This window comes from Macrobrachium nipponense, chromosome 36 (genome assembly GCF_015104395.2).
Source record: "Macrobrachium nipponense isolate FS-2020 chromosome 36, ASM1510439v2, whole genome shotgun sequence".
Lineage (NCBI taxonomy): Eukaryota > Metazoa > Arthropoda > Malacostraca > Decapoda > Palaemonidae > Macrobrachium > Macrobrachium nipponense.
The window spans coordinates 493,041-512,768 of record NC_087220.1 but is presented as its reverse complement, the minus strand read 5'-3'; the positions used below and the strand labels follow the sequence as shown (position 1 = coordinate 512,768).

The 19,728-nt window shown below is 42.5% G+C and overlaps 1 protein-coding gene across 1 annotated transcript in view; it reads right to left on the bottom strand.

Annotated features, from left to right (window-relative positions):
- The window catches only part of LOC135203247 (uncharacterized), a 21,234-nt gene extending 11,639 nt beyond the window's left edge, over positions 1 to 9,595 (bottom strand). Inside the window, exon 1 of the mRNA XM_064233019.1 lies at positions 9,401 to 9,595. Within this exon, the coding sequence (XP_064089089.1) occupies positions 9,401 to 9,595 (195 nt within the window). The remainder of the gene's footprint in view (positions 1 to 9,400) is intronic.
- Positions 9,596 to 19,728: the final 10,133 nt, after the last annotated feature.

The following is a 19,728-nucleotide window of genomic DNA, read 5'->3' as shown; positions in this document are numbered from 1 at the left end:
TTTATGCAAACCAAGGATAAGTGATCATATGATATGCCAAATACTAAATATGGATGTTTTTTGTTTTGTTTAGACAGACATCCTGACCCTTCCGAAGTTTGAGGCCAAACTGCGCAAGGCCTGGGCTGAGATCCGCCCAGACATCATTCAAAATCTGGTTTCATCGGTCCCTAATCGGCTGAAGGAGGCCATTCTTCGCAAAGGCGGACCCACAAGGTATTAGAGTGCTTGGTGAGTACCCTGATGTATTTTTGTTTTGTTTGGAAATGTTCTAAAATTTGGGTGAATTTTTTTTGGTGTGGTCACGCCAAAAACGCTGCTCTGACTCAAAGCGGCGATTCATTTTGACCAGGAGTGTTTACGGTATGTATCATCCGGTGATGTCCCAGACTTCTTCAAGTTTTCAGTTTACCTGTACTCTTTCCTGAAGGAGCCCCATAGGCAGTTGATTTTCTTGATCACTGTGTTCTGCGTGCAACCCGGCTCAAGTTCTTTCAATATGTCCTGAAGAGCTGATATCCCTTTGTTTCACTTTTCGTAAGGCTGGATGATCTCTGTAGGTATGTATGAATTACAGTAACACCTCCCTCTTGTTCATCTTTCCATTGATGTCCTACATATTTCAGTCCTAGGTTGATGCGTTCACTCCTTGGTTTGAAGCACAACTGATGTTCAACGCACGTTCTCACATTCAAACTGTTTATGGACAATGAAGCCCCGGCCACAAAAGTCAGGCTCGAACAGATTTTCTTCAGACCGTTTGACAAACTTGTTTGACAACCAAAATACCCCATTCACACGTTCGAATATCACTTCAAACATGTCTGTCAAACTGTGTTCGACGAACCGATTTAAGGGGTTTCACACGGTCAAACATGTTGTTCAACACGCTCATCAAACTTCCACCTCCAACACAACTTGCTTGAGGAGCTTTTACACGTTCAAACCAAAGAGACAGACAACCTCAGTTGGCACGAAGAGGAGAAGGAGCAATATGTCTTACCCAAGACGAGGTGCTGGCAATTGGGATAGTGATTGCGCTCAAGGAAAAGAACATATGCACGTATTGTAATCCAGATTTGTATGAATTTGCAAATTATTTTAATAAGTCAGGAAACATTTTAAATACTTATATCAAAGTGACCATAAAGCTGATTAACATCATCTACCCAATGCCAAAGAATAAATAAATAAATGCACAAATAAATAATTAAAAAGATATTATATATATATATATATATATATATATATATTATATATATATATATTATATATATCTATATATAATAAATTAAACAATTAATAACAAGTAAATAAGGTGAAATACATAATTAGACAGGTAATATAAATAGATAGGTAGATAGATAAATATATAGATAGATACACGATAAAGGGATTTTGACGAAGGAAAATTTTTCTATTTCTGGGTGTTTCGGCTCGTGTCGCCCTATGAAAGGATCCTTAATATCATTCTTTCTAGGTAAAATTAATCTAAAATTACCAGAGAAAAACAAAATTAAGAAAATGTCAGTAAAACTGACTCGCATCACTCTTAAAAAGAAGTGTCGGTATGGCAATAGGGGCGAGTGGGAACACTAACACGAGACATTCAGCAGTTAGACCTTCCAATCAGAATCCCCACAAGAGAGAGCTGATACCAACACGGGCGATGCGGCCGCTACTACTACTACTAAGGAGGACGCCACGGACAGCAGCCCCGCCCCTAGCGGTCATCCTTAATCTAAGAACATCTTGTCCTGCAGGGGGGGGCAATCAATACAGGGTGGGTTTCATAGGGCGACACGAGCCAATCACCCAGAAATAGATTTTTCCTTCGTCAAAATCCCTTTTCTGGGCTCAGCTCGTGTCGGGTCTATGAAAGAGTACCAGAGAAACAGACAAGATGGGAAAAAAGGACAAATGAAAATCAGTTGTAAAATGAAGGATATAATATAAGTAAATCAGTTATTACAGCATATAAACTAAGTACTTAAGGCTAACTTATTTTAAACAATGACATAAAAGAAAGTTAGTAATGTAAAGTACTTAAAATTACAGTAAACATAGTAAATTACAATAATGCAGTGTAATTTTAACAAAATGGATTTACTTAGATAACTTATTTACAAAATATACAAACACATTGTGTCCTACCCTAGCATAAAAATAAGGGTAGGTACACTGAAGTACATTATCAGTACATAGTGTGGATGTCCCTAGCAAAAAAATAAGGGACAATCCACTAACATGATCTCAGCGGCTAAGGCTAGGATATCCGAGTAGCATGGCGTAGGTGAGGCATGTTGGATGAGGTAGGTAGAGAGGAGACCTGGATCTATACTACGACTACTATACAGTATCAGGAGAAACAATGTTTCCCGCTGCTACTGCAGAAAATTTTAAAGATTCCAAGGACTTTAGATAATGACGTTTTAAAGACTGTCGGAGATTTCCATCCAGTATACTTTTTAAGATCCTCAAAGTTCATATGTTGAAAGTAATTAATTGATGTGGCTACTCCCCTGATGTCATGTGCTTTTGGAAATGAATCAGGATTGGCTTGTTTAATGAAGTAAAGGATTTGTTGTCAAATACCTTTTTACTGATAAAGTACCACCTTTTTCTCTCATGAAGAGAGAACCTGAGGATCTTAAGGATGTACGAGATAGAAAGGCTCTTAAAGTTGATACTGGGCAGAGACAAGGGTCTTGCGGAAGTGGGATGACTTTCCAAGGGCCCACCTTGCAAGAGGATCCTCATTTTTAGCCAAAAAACTACGATCCGGAGCAAGCAGAACTTCTCCTGAGGGGAGGAATTCCACATGACCCGCATCTCTGGATAGAGCCGACAGTTCTGAAATTCTAGCTCCTGAAGCTAGGCTTAATAAGAATGTCTTTCTTAGAAGCATTATGAATGTACAAGACGAGTTGTCAGTATCTGAAGCTAGTTTGAGGACATCATTTAAGAACCATGAAACTGCAGTAGGCCTTTGAGAAGGTTCTAAGTCTAGCACAGGCTTTAGGGATAGACGTGAAATAAGATTCAGTCAGATCTATCTGGAAACCTAACTGAAAGATCTTCTTCAAAGCCGATTTATGAGTAGTAATAGTGCTAGCTGCTAAAACCTTTTTCAAACAAGGATCTGAAAAAGGATATAGCTAAATTAACTGTCATGGTTGTAGTGTTTGATTCTTTCAGGAAGGATGCTAATTTTTTAACAGCTGAGTCATATTGTCTAATAGTTGACTCTCTCTTATCGATTCTAGAAGAGGATATTTTGTGGATCAATGTTTAGCATCTTTATTAGCTGCAAACTTCATGAAGTCCATAAAGTTAGGGTCTGAAGAATTCCTGAGGAAGCGAACACAGTCCTCATTTGTACTGATTGTGACAGCTTGGGATTAGGGAATCCGTTGAGGTCGGAGACCCATTCCAGAAGCAGAGGATACCAGTTGCTCTTGGGCCAGTCCGGAGCAATCAGAGCTACTATTCCCTTGAAAGTCCTCAGCTTGCTCAAGACTTTCAAGAGGAGATTCACTGGAGGAAAAGCATAAATTTTTCTCCACTGATCCCAATCTAACGACAGGGCGTCCGTGGCATAAGCCAGAGGGTCCAGGTTGGGGGCCACATAGCAAGGGAGCTTGTGGTTCGCTTGTGAGGCGAAGAGATCTACTTGGAGACCTGGGACTCTCTGGCATATCCACCGGAAGGACCCGTCGTCTAGGGACCATTCTGATTCCAGAGGGACTGACCGGGACAAAGCATCTGCTATCACATTTCTTACCCCCGCCAGGTGAGTGGCGGACAGATGCCATTTGTGTTTGCTTGCTAGGGCAAAGATGGCTATCATGACATGGTTCACATGCTTGGATTTGGACCCACCCTCCTCTGTTGATGCAATGAACTACCACTGGTCTGTCCAAAACTAGTCTTAGATGAGACTTTTTCAGGGGGAAGCAGTCTCTTCAAGGTAAGAAATACTGCCATTGCTTCCAGAACGTTTATGTGGAGCTGGCGTAATTGAACTGACCAAGTCCCCTGAACCTGTTTGAAACTGAGAATATCCCCCCCCCCACCCGGACAGGGAGGCATCCGTGTGAATGTTAACACTGGAAGGGATATTGAAGGGGTACCCGCTTGGCTAAGTTCTTTACTTTTGACCATGGACGGAGTTGATTGCGAAGGATCTGTGGAATTACTGACAACTTGCTCGAGATTTGGCGTTTGCTCTCGATCGCCAACTCGATTTCTTTATATCGTTTTAGCCTTGCTTTCAGGAGGTATCTGTCACTGAAGCAAACTGAAGGGACCCTAGGATTTCTTTCCTGGCTTCTCCTTGATGTTTGCTTGCATTTGAGAAAATGTCTGACAGACTTTGCTATTTCTTTCCGTTTGGCCACTGGAATTGACAGATTGTGGGAAGACAAATCCCATTGGATTCCTAGCCACTGAAAACGAGACTCCGGAGTAAGTCTGGATTTAGTTTTGTGTATCTGGAACCCCAGATGTTCCAGAAAGTGAACTACCTTTTTGGTGGCTTTGAGGCATTCCTCGACTGTTGGTGCCCAGATCAACCAATCGTCGAGGTATGCTGCTATCATTATTCCCTGAGCTCTCAATTGCTGCACAACTACTTCTGCTATTTTCGTGAATACCCTGGGGGCTACATCAGACCGAAGGGCATCACTTTGAATGAGAATGTCTGATTTCCTAGCCTGAATCCTAGGAATGGGCGGAAGTGTCTGGCTATAGGGATATGATAGTATGCGTCTGTAAGATCGATGGAGCATGTGACGGCTCCACGAGGAAGTAAGGTCCTTACTTGCGAGAGGGTAAGCATCTTGAACTTGTCGCAACGAATGAAAGAGTTTAGCCTTGACAAGTCTAAGATTACCCTTCTTTTTGTTGAGCCTTTCTTTGCACTCTGACTAAGCGACCTTGAAATTTTAGATGCTTGACTCTCGCAATAGCTCCTTTCTGAAGGAGTTCCTCCGCATAATCTGTCAGTTCCTTTGATGTACTTGGCGGAATGATTTGATTGGAGGGGGATCTTTGATCCAACTCCAACCCAATCCCTTGGGACACTATGCTCTGTGCCCAATTGCTGAACCCCCACCTGGTGACGGAAGAGGAACGCTCCTCCCTCCTACCTGGGGAGCCTCATTGTTGATGGGCGGGTTGACCACCACGCCCTCCTCCTCTGAACTGCTTACTCCTTGTCGCCCTCCCTGCGCCACGCTGGCGAAAGTAGCCTCTCGCCCTACCTCTCGATTGTCTATTAAAGGGAGGGTAGGCCTGACCTTCATACATAGGGTTGAAGGCCGGCGAGAGTGCGTAGGAGGTCGAAGGTTGTGACTGAGGAGACAGCAGGAGGATGGGCTGGTTCTGCTTTGATGTAGAAGGTTGTCCCTGTTGGGTAACCGGACGGCCTGAATGAATTGCTGCTGTTGCTGGTGTTCTTGGTAAGGCTGGAACCTTTTACCAGACTTCTTTGGTTTCTACCAGCAGTGGGGACGGATTCTTGCTTCCTCTTAGATGAGATACCCCACCTAGCTCTAAGGCTCTGGTTGAGCCTAGCAGCCTCGTGGTGTACCTCATTTACGCGGACTCTGGGAAGAGATCCGCTCCCACATGCTGGAAGCCAGGAGTCTATTAGGTTCGTGCCTAATAGGCACTCCTGCAGAACGTGCTTTCGGCAATTCCATCCTAGCTTGGAAGAAGTCGAAAGCATCCGTCTGAACCGTCTGAAGCTGGGACTTGGCCAAAATCTTAAACAAAGTTCCGTGCCATACGAGAGAGCAGCCATCTCTGTGATAATCAGAGAATTGAGGGACCTGCCAAACCTAGTTCGAGCGTCGAACTCCGCCTGAATCAAGGAATCAGGCAGCCTTGGGAGCTTTTCGCCGAACTGGTCCATGGCGCAGTCCGGTTTGAGCTTACCAAGCGTGAACGTGGCTGGCAAGTTCTCCCACAATTCTCCGAAAGCTGGGAAGAGCGGAGAAGTAGACTCTGCTTCCCTTAGCTGTGGCATGGGCTCATCCTTGAGGACTGCCTGAAGAGTCGTTTCTACTATTTTTTGTAGCGAACGGAAGAGAAAGCCTCCTCCTCCGTCGCAAAATAGTGAAAGGACTCTTGAAAGCCTGGAGCTTGGTGTTGGTACACTCCCAGTCCTCAAGGCAGTGAACCCATTCGCGTTGAGCATGATCTCTACTGTAGAGAACGTTCTCCTGGAGATCTTGTCCTCCCTAGTAAGCGCCGCTACGGTCAGCCTAGCATAGCCAATGAAAGGCTGCGTCAATCTCGGAGGATAAAACTCGAAGTCCTCAATCCTTCGAGTTCCACACTCCGGGATAGAGATCATACCATCCTTAAACGGAGCGTAAGCGGCCACTCTCCATGGGTTCTCCATGGAGAAAGCTGGTAGTGACTCATATGGTGGAAGCTGGAAAATACCAGCACTTGTTACTGGGGAGACTGGAAGAGGGACCTGAGAGAGCCCAGCTACTCGGTCCTCATTCTCTCTAACTCTGTTAGAGAGATCTGGATGGACTGGCCCGACTGAAAGACAGAGTGCTCGACAGTTGTGCGAACATCTGCTCGAACTTTGTTCCTAGGGCGGAGACTTGAGAGCCAACCATCTCACCCACCTGTTGCATCACCACTGCTGAGAAAGCAGTGGGATCAAAGGTGCTAGGTCCCGCTACTCCAACCGGCGTTACCGGAGTGGATGTGGTGGAGGCCACGGAGAACGGCAATTGGCATCCGGGCTCGGGAAGCGCGAGCCTTCTTCCTTAAGAAGACTTGCTTCTAGAGCTCTTTGAGTATGAAGAGATCGGCTTGGCCTTCACCGCGTCAGCATAGGAAGTCGAAGACTTCTTAGCTGAAGAAGACGACGACGACTTTTGAGAAGTCGTCTTAACCAGGGTCTTCGGTTCTCTCTGTCCCTTCACCTTTGGGGGTACAGAGAGAGCGGGAGAGCGGGTAGGGATCTCAGATCCCACAAAGCCTTGGAAAGAGGCAGTAGAAGAAGGGACAGGAGAAGATCCAGGAGCGCCCAAGGAAATGCCACCTTAGGGGCAACCCGACACACCTACCTCAACCAACAAATCCTCAGCACCTACCGCCATAGGCTCAATGTTAAGGTCCAAGGTTGCGACGTCCGGGACCGACTCTTGCGTGGCCACGACCCCGAAAGACTGCTGCATCTCCTGCTGGATGGAGGCTATGAGAGGGGCTGCGGATATGGGGTCAACATACCCTGTTGACTTGCACCGGGGAAGATCTGAACGGCCAGCTTCTTGTCTAAAATGTAAGGCTGGCCTTTGGCGGCGTTCTTCCGAAGCCGCCCACCACGCTTTCAGGGTTGCTTAGAGCGACCTCCCTCACACCAGCAGCCTGAAAGAAAAGGCGAAATGAGCTTCTAATGGCGGGACGGGGTTAACAAGCTTATGTCTAAGAGTTGTTAGTAAAACGATAAAAAAGTCTATAATCGACTTACCCCCTCCACCAGCTGACTGGCCAGGTCGTAACAGATGGCGCAGGCTTCCGGGTGCCAGACGATCATATCGTTGTAAGGCGTGGCACACGGAGCGTGAGACCTGCACTCATCGTGGGCGCAGGGTCGTACAACGTCGCGTTGCATCCAAGGACCTGACAGTTGGTTAGCCTGTAAGTGGAAAGATACATAAGTATCAGGAGAACACTTACAGCCTAACAGTTGCTCCGTGGTGCCGGAGCGAGAAAGTTAGATTAAACCAGAGCCCCGCCATAATACGTGTGGTAGTATATGGTTGGTTGTCCTAGGCTACGCCGGAGACAAGAGATAGAATCCAACCAGGTGTGGTGGTGTAATGAAACCACGACGGATAACGGCGGAGATGGTATACATATAAAATAAATAAAATTATAGAAATCATCATAAAACTAGGGTATATCCTTAAAAATAACAATAATTATCAAAACCTTTCTCCCTCCCGTCTACTAGAAGAGTGCCCGGGTAAGAAGCAAGCTCCCTTTCCGGTAGCGGGGGAGAAAGGTAAGGATATAGTAGGCAAGCAATCAGAACCACTAGTAGTGAACCACCCCGCCCGCTGGCGGAGCCAGTAATCTATAACCAAAGGTGCCCCGGCTGCGGCGGAAGGCTCCGTTCGTTACAGAGAGGGAAGGTGGCTGAGCAACTGGGGAGGGGGGGAGGGTCTCGCGTAACACGGCGGGAGAGAGAGACGGGGGGGTGGACTACTCCTCCCCGTCCCAACAACTACCCGCGTCGGTGACCCGGTACCCCGATGAATGGTCGCCTATACCCCCCGCCTGGGGAGAACCCCTGACCTCCTCAGAGAGGGAGGGAGGAAGGCAACTGAGGTTGTCATGGCAACCAAGGGGTCCCCCAGACCCCTCCCTATACCTGGTAGGGAGGGAAGGGGAAGGGTAAGGTGCGATGGAACACGTGACGCGAAAAAGTGCCTATCGCGGTATAGCAACAACTGGTGGCGCGTGTTGGAAGGGCCACGTGAACCAGGCTGTACCAATACATGGGACATGCACCTAGCTAGCCTAACACCCTAAATAGAACTAAAATTACATCGTAAGGATGGAAAGACACTTTTAGTAGAAGAAAAAAGAAGCCCAGGAGGAGGAGCAAAACTGTTCCGAGGAACAGAAGCCTACTTGGAGCCAGCGATAGCCGATGAAGAGCAAGAGCCGGGATGCTGGGCTAGAGCACAGAATAGCCCTAAATACCAAACTAAGAGAAATGGTAAAAGGGCTAACCTAGGTAAAAGGCGATGTAAAAAAACGAACGTGATATAGTAAGCCCATAAGTATAAGAAGTCCCAGTATGGAAGACCGGGAATTCTTAACGAGGCAGCATGGAGCCGCCACGAGTCGACCGGGAAACCGTATATGACCTATTAGAAGGAAAATACTGGTTCCTGGAAGACTAAAATACAGTAAAACACTACTTATGAGGCACTTAACTTAGCCGTTGCGATGGCAGCACGTTCCATGACGGAAGATGAGATAAATCCCGAGAAAAGAGCACAAGCAAGAAAATGCGTACGAACGCTGGCGCTAATAATTAAGGATGTCCGCTAGGGGCGCTGCTGTCCGTGGCGTCCTCTAGTAGTAGTAGTAGCGGCCGCATCGCCCGTTGGTATCAGCTCTCTCTTGTGGGGATTCTGATTGGAAGGTCTAATTGGTGAATGTCTCGTGGTAGTGTTCCCACTCGCCCCTATTGCCATACCGACACTTCTTTTTAAGAGTGAGGCGAGTCAGTTTTACTGACTTTTCTTAATTTTGTTTTCCTCTGGTAATTTTAGATTAATTTTACCTAGAAAGAATGATATTAAGGATCCTTTCATAGGCCGACACAAGCTGAGCCCAGAAAAACCATACAACTCACCTCTTCATCAACACAATCCAAATTTGATGTACTTTCTCTTGGCAACTCTTTGTCATAAATGAACATAGTTTTCAACATACCAGAGAGTGGATGTGTATATGTCATCAGGTGATTTGCCAGACTTCTTGGAGCTTTCAAGTTTTCGTAGTCCTCTTCTGAAGGAACTACGAAGACAGTTGATTTTTTCGGTCGCATCCTGCCTTGTGCACTGAGGGTCAAGTTCTCTTAGTTTTGCATGTAATTCCTCGATACCCATATTTCTTAAATGCTTATTAGAATAATCTTTAGATTTTACCTTCCACAGTGCTTGGTGTTTCCTATATATTTCTATGAAATCAACCATAATATCTCTTTCTTTGTCTTTAACGGCGCACACATCACTCATGTTGTAATTTTACTTGGAAATAGCAAAGTCTCTTTGTCAGTGAAGGAGTTGCTTAAAGATGTTACCACCTCGAGAATTGAATAAGTATGACATTTGGAGACTGATGCTTCTTCAGACGTTCAGACTTCAACACTGTTACGGTGTTGAAATATCCTGGCCAAGGGTCGACACAATGTTACGGCCTCTGAGAGAGGTCCGCTTCAGGTTCAATATGAAATAATAATAAAAAAAAATATTTCAACACCAACAGTTGTAACTGGGGATACGAATATAGAAAGAAACACTAACATAACAAAGATTTATTTACAAACTCACTAACATAGGTAAATGCAGAATGGTATCTCCTATTTACATAAAAAAATAGAATCTTACACTGCATGAACTGGGGGAACAGTGAGGCAATTCAAATACTTGCTAGTCAATTTGGTTATTCAAAGCGCTCTTCATAAAAGTAGAGCGGCAATTGCAGACTTCCTCTTGACTCCGTATTGCAGAAACTAGTCTACTTGAAAGGCAGGAACTCTCCCTTTTTCTTCTCCGAAGTCTGCTCAACGTAGAGACAACTCGGTCGTCCACTCCTGAAGACGATTAGACCAGTATCCAACCAACTCTCGAACAACTTTTCTTATGATCCTTCGTCGGTTCCTTTTTCTCTTATCTCTCACGGATGATCTCTGCTGCTGCTGATCTCTCACTGATAATCTGATCTGTGGCTCTTACTCTCTGTGACTAACTAGAGTCTCTCTTTTACGATCTCTGCTCTCCAAAGTTCGTTCGTCGTATTTATACAGCGCTCTGGGGCGGAGCCTACGGCGAGCGTCACAGACTCGCGAGATTTCCAGAAGTTCTTAGATGAATCTAGAAGAGGTATTGCATCCGAAAACGCGGCGTTTCTCATGTCACATTGGCACATTTTTACGCTCCACAACACGCCCAACAATTCCAGAACAGCCGCGAGAAAAAGGCACCTCCAACACGGGCGCGAAAGCCTCCTTACTTCCGAACTTCTCGAAAATGCGTTCTCCTTTCCTTTATCTTTCTTTATTAGGAAGCAATTACCATCACAAACACGAACCAGCAAGCTCTGCCCATAAAAGTCAGACCAGATCAGACATCCTTCCAACTCATTTAAACATGTTGGTCCAATTGTTTACCCTTTTCACACGTTCAAACATACTCTCAAACATTATGTTGTCAAACCCCCTTTTGATTGTGTAAACCCCCCTGAACGGCCGTCTTACTGAATGCAGAAAACTCTTCTTTTTTTCATAATTGTGCAAATTGTAAAGAAGTACTACCAACAAATTTAGCACCATCCTAACCATTAGATGCAAACCAGTTCATTAGCGAATGCAATGTTTACGCTTCAAGCTTCTCTGTAAAGAATGGATTAATTCTTGACTGTCAGATGAATAGGAAGTTTGTGCTTTGGAGTCTTGGTAAATCCTCTTGACTAGTGGGTGGGTGTTGACTGCCGTGTGGTGGACAGAATTTGTTGGCCTCTTAAGGAGGAATGATGAGCATTATAAACCATAACAATCTCTTTAAAAACAAGTATCATCCGAAGTACTGTTCAAAGTGCTTGGCACGGATGCAAGGTCTTTTGGACCAGTCCTTAATGTTTTCCATTCGTGCTCAATATTTTGAGTGAACAGAATGATCGTCGGGGCCCTAACTGTGGTTGATGACGGAATGGATGTATCCATCCTTATCAAGGGCCTCATAGGCACCCCACCAGTTGCTTATTACTGTGCTGCCAGCACGGATATATTTCCTGATAATAGGAGTTAAAATCTTAGGACTTCTGTCCTTCCTGGTGCAAAGGCACAATGCGATACTATTTCATAGCTATACGCCAAATGATTTTCAATCTTGACCGTGATGATATTTTGCCTTGGTGAAACAAGTTTTTCAATTTCCACCACTATTCCTGGACCTCCGATGGGTTCTTGATTGTTCAGCCATGATACAGTAACCTCAGAACAAAAAGTCCGCCAGTCTATACTTGTTTTTGTCAGCCTATGTAGGCACCTTATGACTGTACTGTGGCTGAATTTTTTCGCAACCAGTGGTTGACAAAGCAGATTTGCCACGGATGCAAAAGGGTATTGTCTTGGAAAGTGCCTTTGAACAATGAAACTGAATAATTACACTGCACTCATCTCTTATTTTTACTAATTTTCCAGTGTTGACCACAGTAAAATTGATGTCTGTCACTGCAATATTTACAGGATTAATTGCAATTATTGCTAATAACACCTGTTGGGAGGTCTTGGTAGCTTTTCAGATCATCCAAAATAATTTTCATGATCACTTTTAAAGTGCGCTATAAAATGCCAAGGATCAAATGGACACCCTGCACATGTTGCTTAAACAATCGCCATTCTACTAAAAAATTATGCTCGTATTCAAATTCAATTAGAAGCAGGTGTAGGTCTAATATGTAATCTGTTTTCAAGGAAAGTGCAATAAAAAGGTTGAAAAAGTCATGTGATTACTTCTGTTGATGGTCACCAGTACTTAAAATTCAGTGGGAAAATTACAATTTCTGTCGGTAGGGTAAGGACCAATGGAGACTCCATTTCTCCTGGTCCTTTTTTCTTTTATGGCTTACAACTCTTGATTTTCCATGTTTTTCCGAATTGTCTGTATTTTCATGTTATGATGAGAAGCAGATTTGCCACGGATGCAAAAGGGTATTGTCTTGGAAAGTGCCTTTGAAAATGAAACTGAATAATTACACTGCACTCATCTCTTATTTTTACTAATTTTCCAGTGTTGACCACAGTAAAATTGATGTCTGTCACTGCAATATTTACAGGATTAATTGCAATTATTGCTAATAACACCTGTTGGGAGGTCTTGGTAGCTTTTCAGATCATCCAAAATAATTTTCATGATCACTTTTAAAGCGCGCTATAAAATGCCAAGGATCAAATGGACACCCTGCACATGTTGCTTAAACAATCGCCATTCTACTAAAAATTATGCTCGCATTCAAATTCAATTAGAAGCAGGTGTAGGTCTAATATGTAATCTGTTTTCAAGGAAAGTGCAATAAAAAGGTTGAAAAAGTCATGTGATTACTTCTGTTGATGGTCACCAGTACTTAAAATTCAGTGGGAAAATTACAATTTCATGTCGGTAGGGTAAGGACCCCAATGAGACTCCATTTCTCCTGGGTCCTTTTTTTCTTTTATGGCTTACAACTCTTGATTTTCCATGTTTTTCCGAATTGTCTGTATTTTCATGTTATGATGAGAATTGGATTATCATTAATAACCTTTTAAGTTCGCTATTCAGTGTCTGCATGCACATGGCCTCATGGGGAGACACCTGGCCTAGTGGAGATGCAAAATTTTCTACTGCATGTAGAATGCATATTTATACCGAAATATTTATTAAGTATGATGCATATTTATATGGAAATATCTGTTAAAATTTTTACATACAGTTTCCTGTTTTTAGGTGTTTTAAAATTTTTTAAACCTTTATTTTTAAGTTTTTTTTGCACCCATATTAAAGAAGGAAGAAATTAAGCACACAAGTAAATTAAGTACAAAATATATTACTAAATACAAAAAGACTGCATATTAATAGGGTCATTGACCTAATGGGAAAATAAGAATAATTTTGTACATTACTTGATAGAAATAGGTATATACTACATATTTGAGTGTAACCAACTAAAGCAAAATTTATATTTAGAAACATTAAATTCATAGGATACAGAATAACCTGTATTCATAGAATTAATACTGAATTGACTGCAGCTTTTTCCCTGAGCTCATTTCATATGAGCAATAAAAAAATGAAATTTTTAGTTTAAAATGAAAATGGCTAAATTTAGAGGCAAATAATTATGAAGATTTGCTAATTATGTTGTTGTATACTATACAAGTATTACTGATTTAGAATAAGACAATAGTGCAGATTTGATGTTAAGTCAAACTCAGCCTTTTAGGCAGCTAAGGCGTTGGCTGCATATAGCGGGGATTTTCCACACCGTTGCCACATCTCCCCAGGTACTTGTACCTCACCTCTCATTCTCTCAGACTTATCTTTGTACTCATATTGATTTTTTTCCCACTTTTTCCTCTCTATGATGTTTAATCAGAAGATTAGTCATTTGAGCTCTCCTCGAAGTTGATGACGAATGACACTAAATCTCTTGACTTCTACATCTTGCTTTGCATCTTGTTCCTGAAACTTTTCGGCATGTTTTATTGGCGGATTCCAGTTTTCCGCTGTCACAGTGCTTAAAGCTTCTTTGACCAAATACTTAAAAGTTGAGGAACTTGGAATGTGTTTTCTTGGAAATGTAAGTTTTTACCCGAGCCCATATGAGCTCTTATCAGGTTGTACCAACAGTAGTACAGGGGAAGTTGTACAGCTGTATGTCTTTTTTGAGTTTTTCAAGCACCATAGTGATAGGATCCATTGTCCATCACAATTACAGACTTTGGGGTGGATGTTAGGGAACAGCTGAGTCTTAACCATTGCTTGAAAACTGTAGCATTTGTCTGATTGTGATGATCACCAAAATGTTTTTGCTTGGAAAAAATAGTCTAGCTTTCTTGACAAAGACTTCTTTCGTTCCTTCGTTAAGAATGATGAGGGGATGTCCTTTTCCAGTAGGCAGCTATAGTACTCCTGTTGCTTGGTTGGATGCCATGTCAGTCCGTTTTGCAACCGTGTAATTCTGGTTAACCCATGGTTCATCAAGGAAAACCTTAGTTACCGAAAGACTGTCTGACTTGCTGCATCTCTCAAACATCTTGTGCAAGCAACGGCAACATCGTTTTATTCCATAAGGAACTTGCTGCCATCAACTTGCAAAAATTGGAAGCCAATCTGCAACAGAACTCTTCGTAATGACTCGATGCTACCAATGTAACATATTTTCTCTTAGTTCTTTTGTGACTTTGTAGAGTGTAAGGATTTAATTTCTTTCGTAAAATTCCAATACAGGTCTTATCAGGATATACTTATCAAAGTCATCAAAATTCGTAACCGTTGTTGGCTGAATTTTGTCGGTGAATAGTAGACAGGTTTCTTGTTCACCTCTGACCACCATTTATCTGAAAAGTACTGATTTACATTATAGATTTATTCCTTCGTTTGACTGTGCAGGCAGGGGTAGCGAGAAGTAGATGTATCCATGTTGGGTCAGTGACATGGAATGACCTTGTCGGGCTGAGGTGGCAATGGAGCACAAATCCAGCACAGCGGTGTTGTCAGATCTCAGGAAAACATTTTTAATAATAGTCATTTTCCCATCAAAATGTTAGTTATTCTTAAACATATTGAGTTTTATTTTAAAAGAATTACCATGTATTTAGTTAGTATTAAAAAAAATCACATTTTATCACTGTCGTGATGTATTTATAGAATTGTGGCAACTGTGGAAAATCCTGGCTAAACGCAGCCAACGCCTTAGCGGCCTAAAAGGCTGGGTTTGACTATAGCGTTAAATTTAAAATTGTGCCTAAGAGATGAGTAATTTTATTTTTTGGCCGTTTCGAATATAAGCTAAAATTGAAATCAGTGTAAGCCCATTTATAAGATAACTTACCTTCCCAATGTAGATTTCCAAAGGCTTGTGCTTCCCCCCTTTTGAAGTGATAACAACTTTATCCACCTGAACTCCAGCCCAGGAGTTGATTCTTGGATCTGTCAATGGTCACTGATAAAAGAAATTGAATAAGCCTAGCCTAGTTAATTATGTGTCTTTATCAGTAAAGATGTATTGTAATCACAGAGTTCTATTTAGGAGAACTGGAGTTAGAAGTAAATTTAAGATTGCCTTTATACACAGGCAGTGTGGGTCTTGTTCCAAACCCATTTCATGATGTGATGAATCTTGGTACAGCTGCTCTGGAACTCCTGGGTAGTCATCGCTATCATTGTCTGAGGATGATAGACTTTCAGGAGCCATCTTCCTTTATTTGCCAGTTCCTCTTCCTCTGGTACTCTTCTCTAGCTACTGGCCTCTTTCTCTTTCATCTGCATCTTCAGGACTAATATCTTTATCAAGGTGGTGGCAAAAGTTCTACCAGATCTGTGCGAACTCTTTGGACCATGGCTGTCCCTTCTCACAAGATAGAAATTAAAAGGTTTTAAGGGCACGACTAATTGTTGACTGGCTACTTCCTGGTTTGTCTCTAGGAGTCACAGGTGTTACTCAGGGTTGGGGAGGGAGCAGAAGACCTAGATGGTAGAGTTGAAAAGTCTGGCAATGGTGTCATTGTCTCAGATGGCCCTCTTGATAACCTTGATACAGATGGGCCAGGCAGAGAACATTTAGCAATTAACTGCCGTTCAGCATTTACTACATTAAGAACGATGTTGTCCCAATTTCTCCATCCTTGATGTGGTTAGCAGGTGGCAGAATGGAGTAGCCACTCTTTGTCAGGAAGTTGATGTCTGCTCATTCAAACATGCATGCTGAGGTTTGGATACCTCAGTGTGTGGTGCTACGGAACTCCGTCTGACAAGACTGCTTCACAGTTCTTCCTGTAAATAAGTAAAGAAAAATATTTCAAGGGTAAATTCAGCAGATTAAGTAGGAGCAATAGAGTATACTTTGTTGCATATAGCAAAATAATGTTTCCTGTGCAAAACTTAATTTATGCTTGCCTAGATATATGCCCTCAAACAATGTGGAAGACTTCATGCTGATAAGTTTACCATAATCTAGTGCATCTGTATTGAAGAGAGACCACACTTGACAAAGCCTGCCTTGATGTTTTCAGCAGACAAGTTATAGTAGATAGGCAGAAGCAATTGCAAAGCTTACTTGTGTTATGTCATCAGGATTATTCTTTCCAAACTCCTTTGCCCCTTTGGTCCATTTTTGGTTTGGGCCAAAAACTGCCACATCTAATGGGTGCACTAGATGGGTTGATTAAGTGTAAGTCCATATGAAAAGATTTGCATATTCGTGAGGGATGAGGCCAAGTAATAGTTGTTTCTTGTTTCATGCTAATTAGTCCACACAATGACAGGTCATTGAACATTGTTCTCCAAGCCAGTCATTAAGTGTTGCATAAATATTCATAAAGGTTTTCAAAACTTCCATAACCCTTTTCACTTTCACATTGCACAGAGTAAGTCTTCTGGCAACTGTTGGTCATCTGATAACTTACCCGTTTTCTAGGATAAATTATCGTGGGAGGAGAGATTTGGTCATTGTCACATTCTGTTGCCAATACTGGTATATTTGAGAAATTTTAGGACCACTCATTCAAAGACATTTTTCTCACCTTTAATTGCCAAAACTTTTCATGCTTTGATGAAAGTGAAAACCCAGTCTCATCTATATTAAAATTGCAAGCAGGATCATACAATGCCTCTAACATTTCCTCAGAAAAATGTATATGCATCAGCAAACAATTTACTTTTGATTCCCTCACTGATGTTTTGCCAACAGGTGGTCAAAGTGTCAGGGGTTCGGAAGGTGATCTCAGCATATGTCTTTATGAAAAGCCATTAACATTTCCTTTTGGGAGCACCATCAGATGAGGCAGGTGTTTGCCTCTTGCCTGCCTTTTGTTTCCTCAGTCTCTGAAATGGTGGTTGCAGCATCAAGTACATTTGCTTCGTAACAGGATGGGCCCTCGTAGCCAAAACACTTCAACTCTGCATCAACTTTCACTTGCAGGCAGTCCACAGCTGTGAAACACTCACCATTGGCTCTTCTGCAATCTGCTGTAATGCTCTGCTACAACTAATATCTCCCATCTGGCTTCCCCTCACATTCCTATTTGCTATACCTTCACTTCCACTCCTAAACTTCTCTTGGCTTTTGCTCCAGCTCCTTTTCCCGTTATACCCCACATTTACTCGAACACTCATTATTCATCTTTCCGCCTTGTCTCGCCTGGACTCCTCCAACAAGGCTTTCATCATGTTAGTACTCTCAAGACTTGTAGGATCTCTAAAACTTCTCCCAGTTTTAAGCTATTCCCCTAACACTGCTTCCGATCTTTTTTCTTTAAATTCAGGACTACCCTAACCTTCTCAGAAATGGTGGCCAATTTCCTTCCCTTTTCTCGGCTTTCTCCAACTGATCCTGCACCTTAATCACCATGCACACAGCCTATCTTGTTTCAAATCTTGCTCCCCTTCACCTGACCCCAACACCTCCCAAACCTGCTCCCTCCATCTCCAATTGTTTACCCACCTCTTACTTTACTATTGAAGGTCCCACGTTGGGCACCAAAATTGATATGGGCTTTTAATAGTTAGAATTTTTGGGGATTGTTACGGAGTTTATTTTTATGACATCCAAGTTGAGGGCAGAAATTAGGGTTCCAAGAGGCAAGCGCTTCAACAGCTTCCAGGAGTTTTCACTTCTCGGGGTAAGATGTCTTCTATCAGCACTCGGAGAAATATCAGGAGAGCTTTAAAATGGTACAGTCTCGCCAACTGCTTGACTGTTTTGGTAGTTGCGAATGTCGGTTCCTATTCCAAGTGAAGCCTCTTCAGTCAGGTTCAGATAAAGGGGAGCACTCTTGAACAAGTGAAAGAAGAAATGAAAAAGATTGCTTAATCACTCTCCCACAAACACAAAAAACATAATACAAAAAGGAAAAATGTTTTCATTCAAATAAACCAACAATGAATTCAACCACCACAACATTATCAGTGTTGTTTATAAAAGTTCCCTTTGTGTGTGTGTGTGTGTGTGTATGATAAGCGGTTATATTTCACATTGTGATAAGAAAACGACCAAGGCAGGCCAAATATTCGTAGGGCGATTTTTCCTTTCTTTTGGATCCTCGATAAGCGAAAACTGCCATTAACCGTTAATGGCGCTTCTGTTAGGTATGTTATGGCGCCATAACTATTATCGGCACCTTATGGCACCGATAACCGAAACTCGGGCCTTAAGGTGCCATAGATCGCTGATTTTATGGCACTACATATGTGCCAGAAAACCAGATCACCATTAACCGGGGACTGCCTCTATATATAGTACAGTAATATATGTATACAGTACAGTATGCACTTATTGTATAGTAGGGCAGTAGTATTAGTATAGAATACATATAACAATTCGTAAAATAGGTGAAAAATTCCTTATCTAATTCCAGTGGTTGGCTCGCTTACTGGGATGAGCATTTCTGTACTAGGATGAAGAGGCTAAGTACTAATTAGTGGACTCTCCCTGTGATTGAGATGGGAGTCTGGAGTGATGGGATAAAAACTATACAATATGTACGACTACTACGTATACTATAAGCCCAGTAGTATACTACATACTATAAGCCCAGTAGTATACTACATACTATAGCGGTACAGGCAGTCCCTCCCCTGTTATCGGCAGACTCAGTTAATGGTGATCCGGTTTTATGGGGCTTGTCCAGCGCCATGAAATTGGTGATTTATGGTGCCATACCAGGCCAAGTTTTGGTTCTCGGCACCATAAGGTGCCGATAATAGTTATGGCATTAATGTACCTAACAGGTGTCATAAATCTCAGGGTTTCAGTTAATGGCGGTTTTCACTTATCAGCGCCCCGCCAAGAATGGAACCCTTGCTGATTACCGGGGACTGCCTGTACTTATTACACACGGGCAGTTAGTACATAGTACGTACTATACTGCATGCATATGTTTTGTACTGTACTACTAGTACCTGTAAAGGTATGTACTATAATAAATACCACAGAAGTATATACATATATGTACATACAGTAAGTTTTCTGTAGCAGTTAAAAAATGTATACAGTATGTAGTATGTATACTGTAGTATATAGAATAGTAGTAGTGTATCTGAAAATAAATAAATAAATGAATGCCTTACCTAATGGACATTGAGAGGGTACAAAGTCTGGTGAGTTGGGGTTTGAAGAGGAAGGGATCACTGTATCTGAATCAGGAAGAGGAAGAGAGGAGGGTGAGCTGGACTGGGAGGAGGGGCTAACTTCTGAATATGG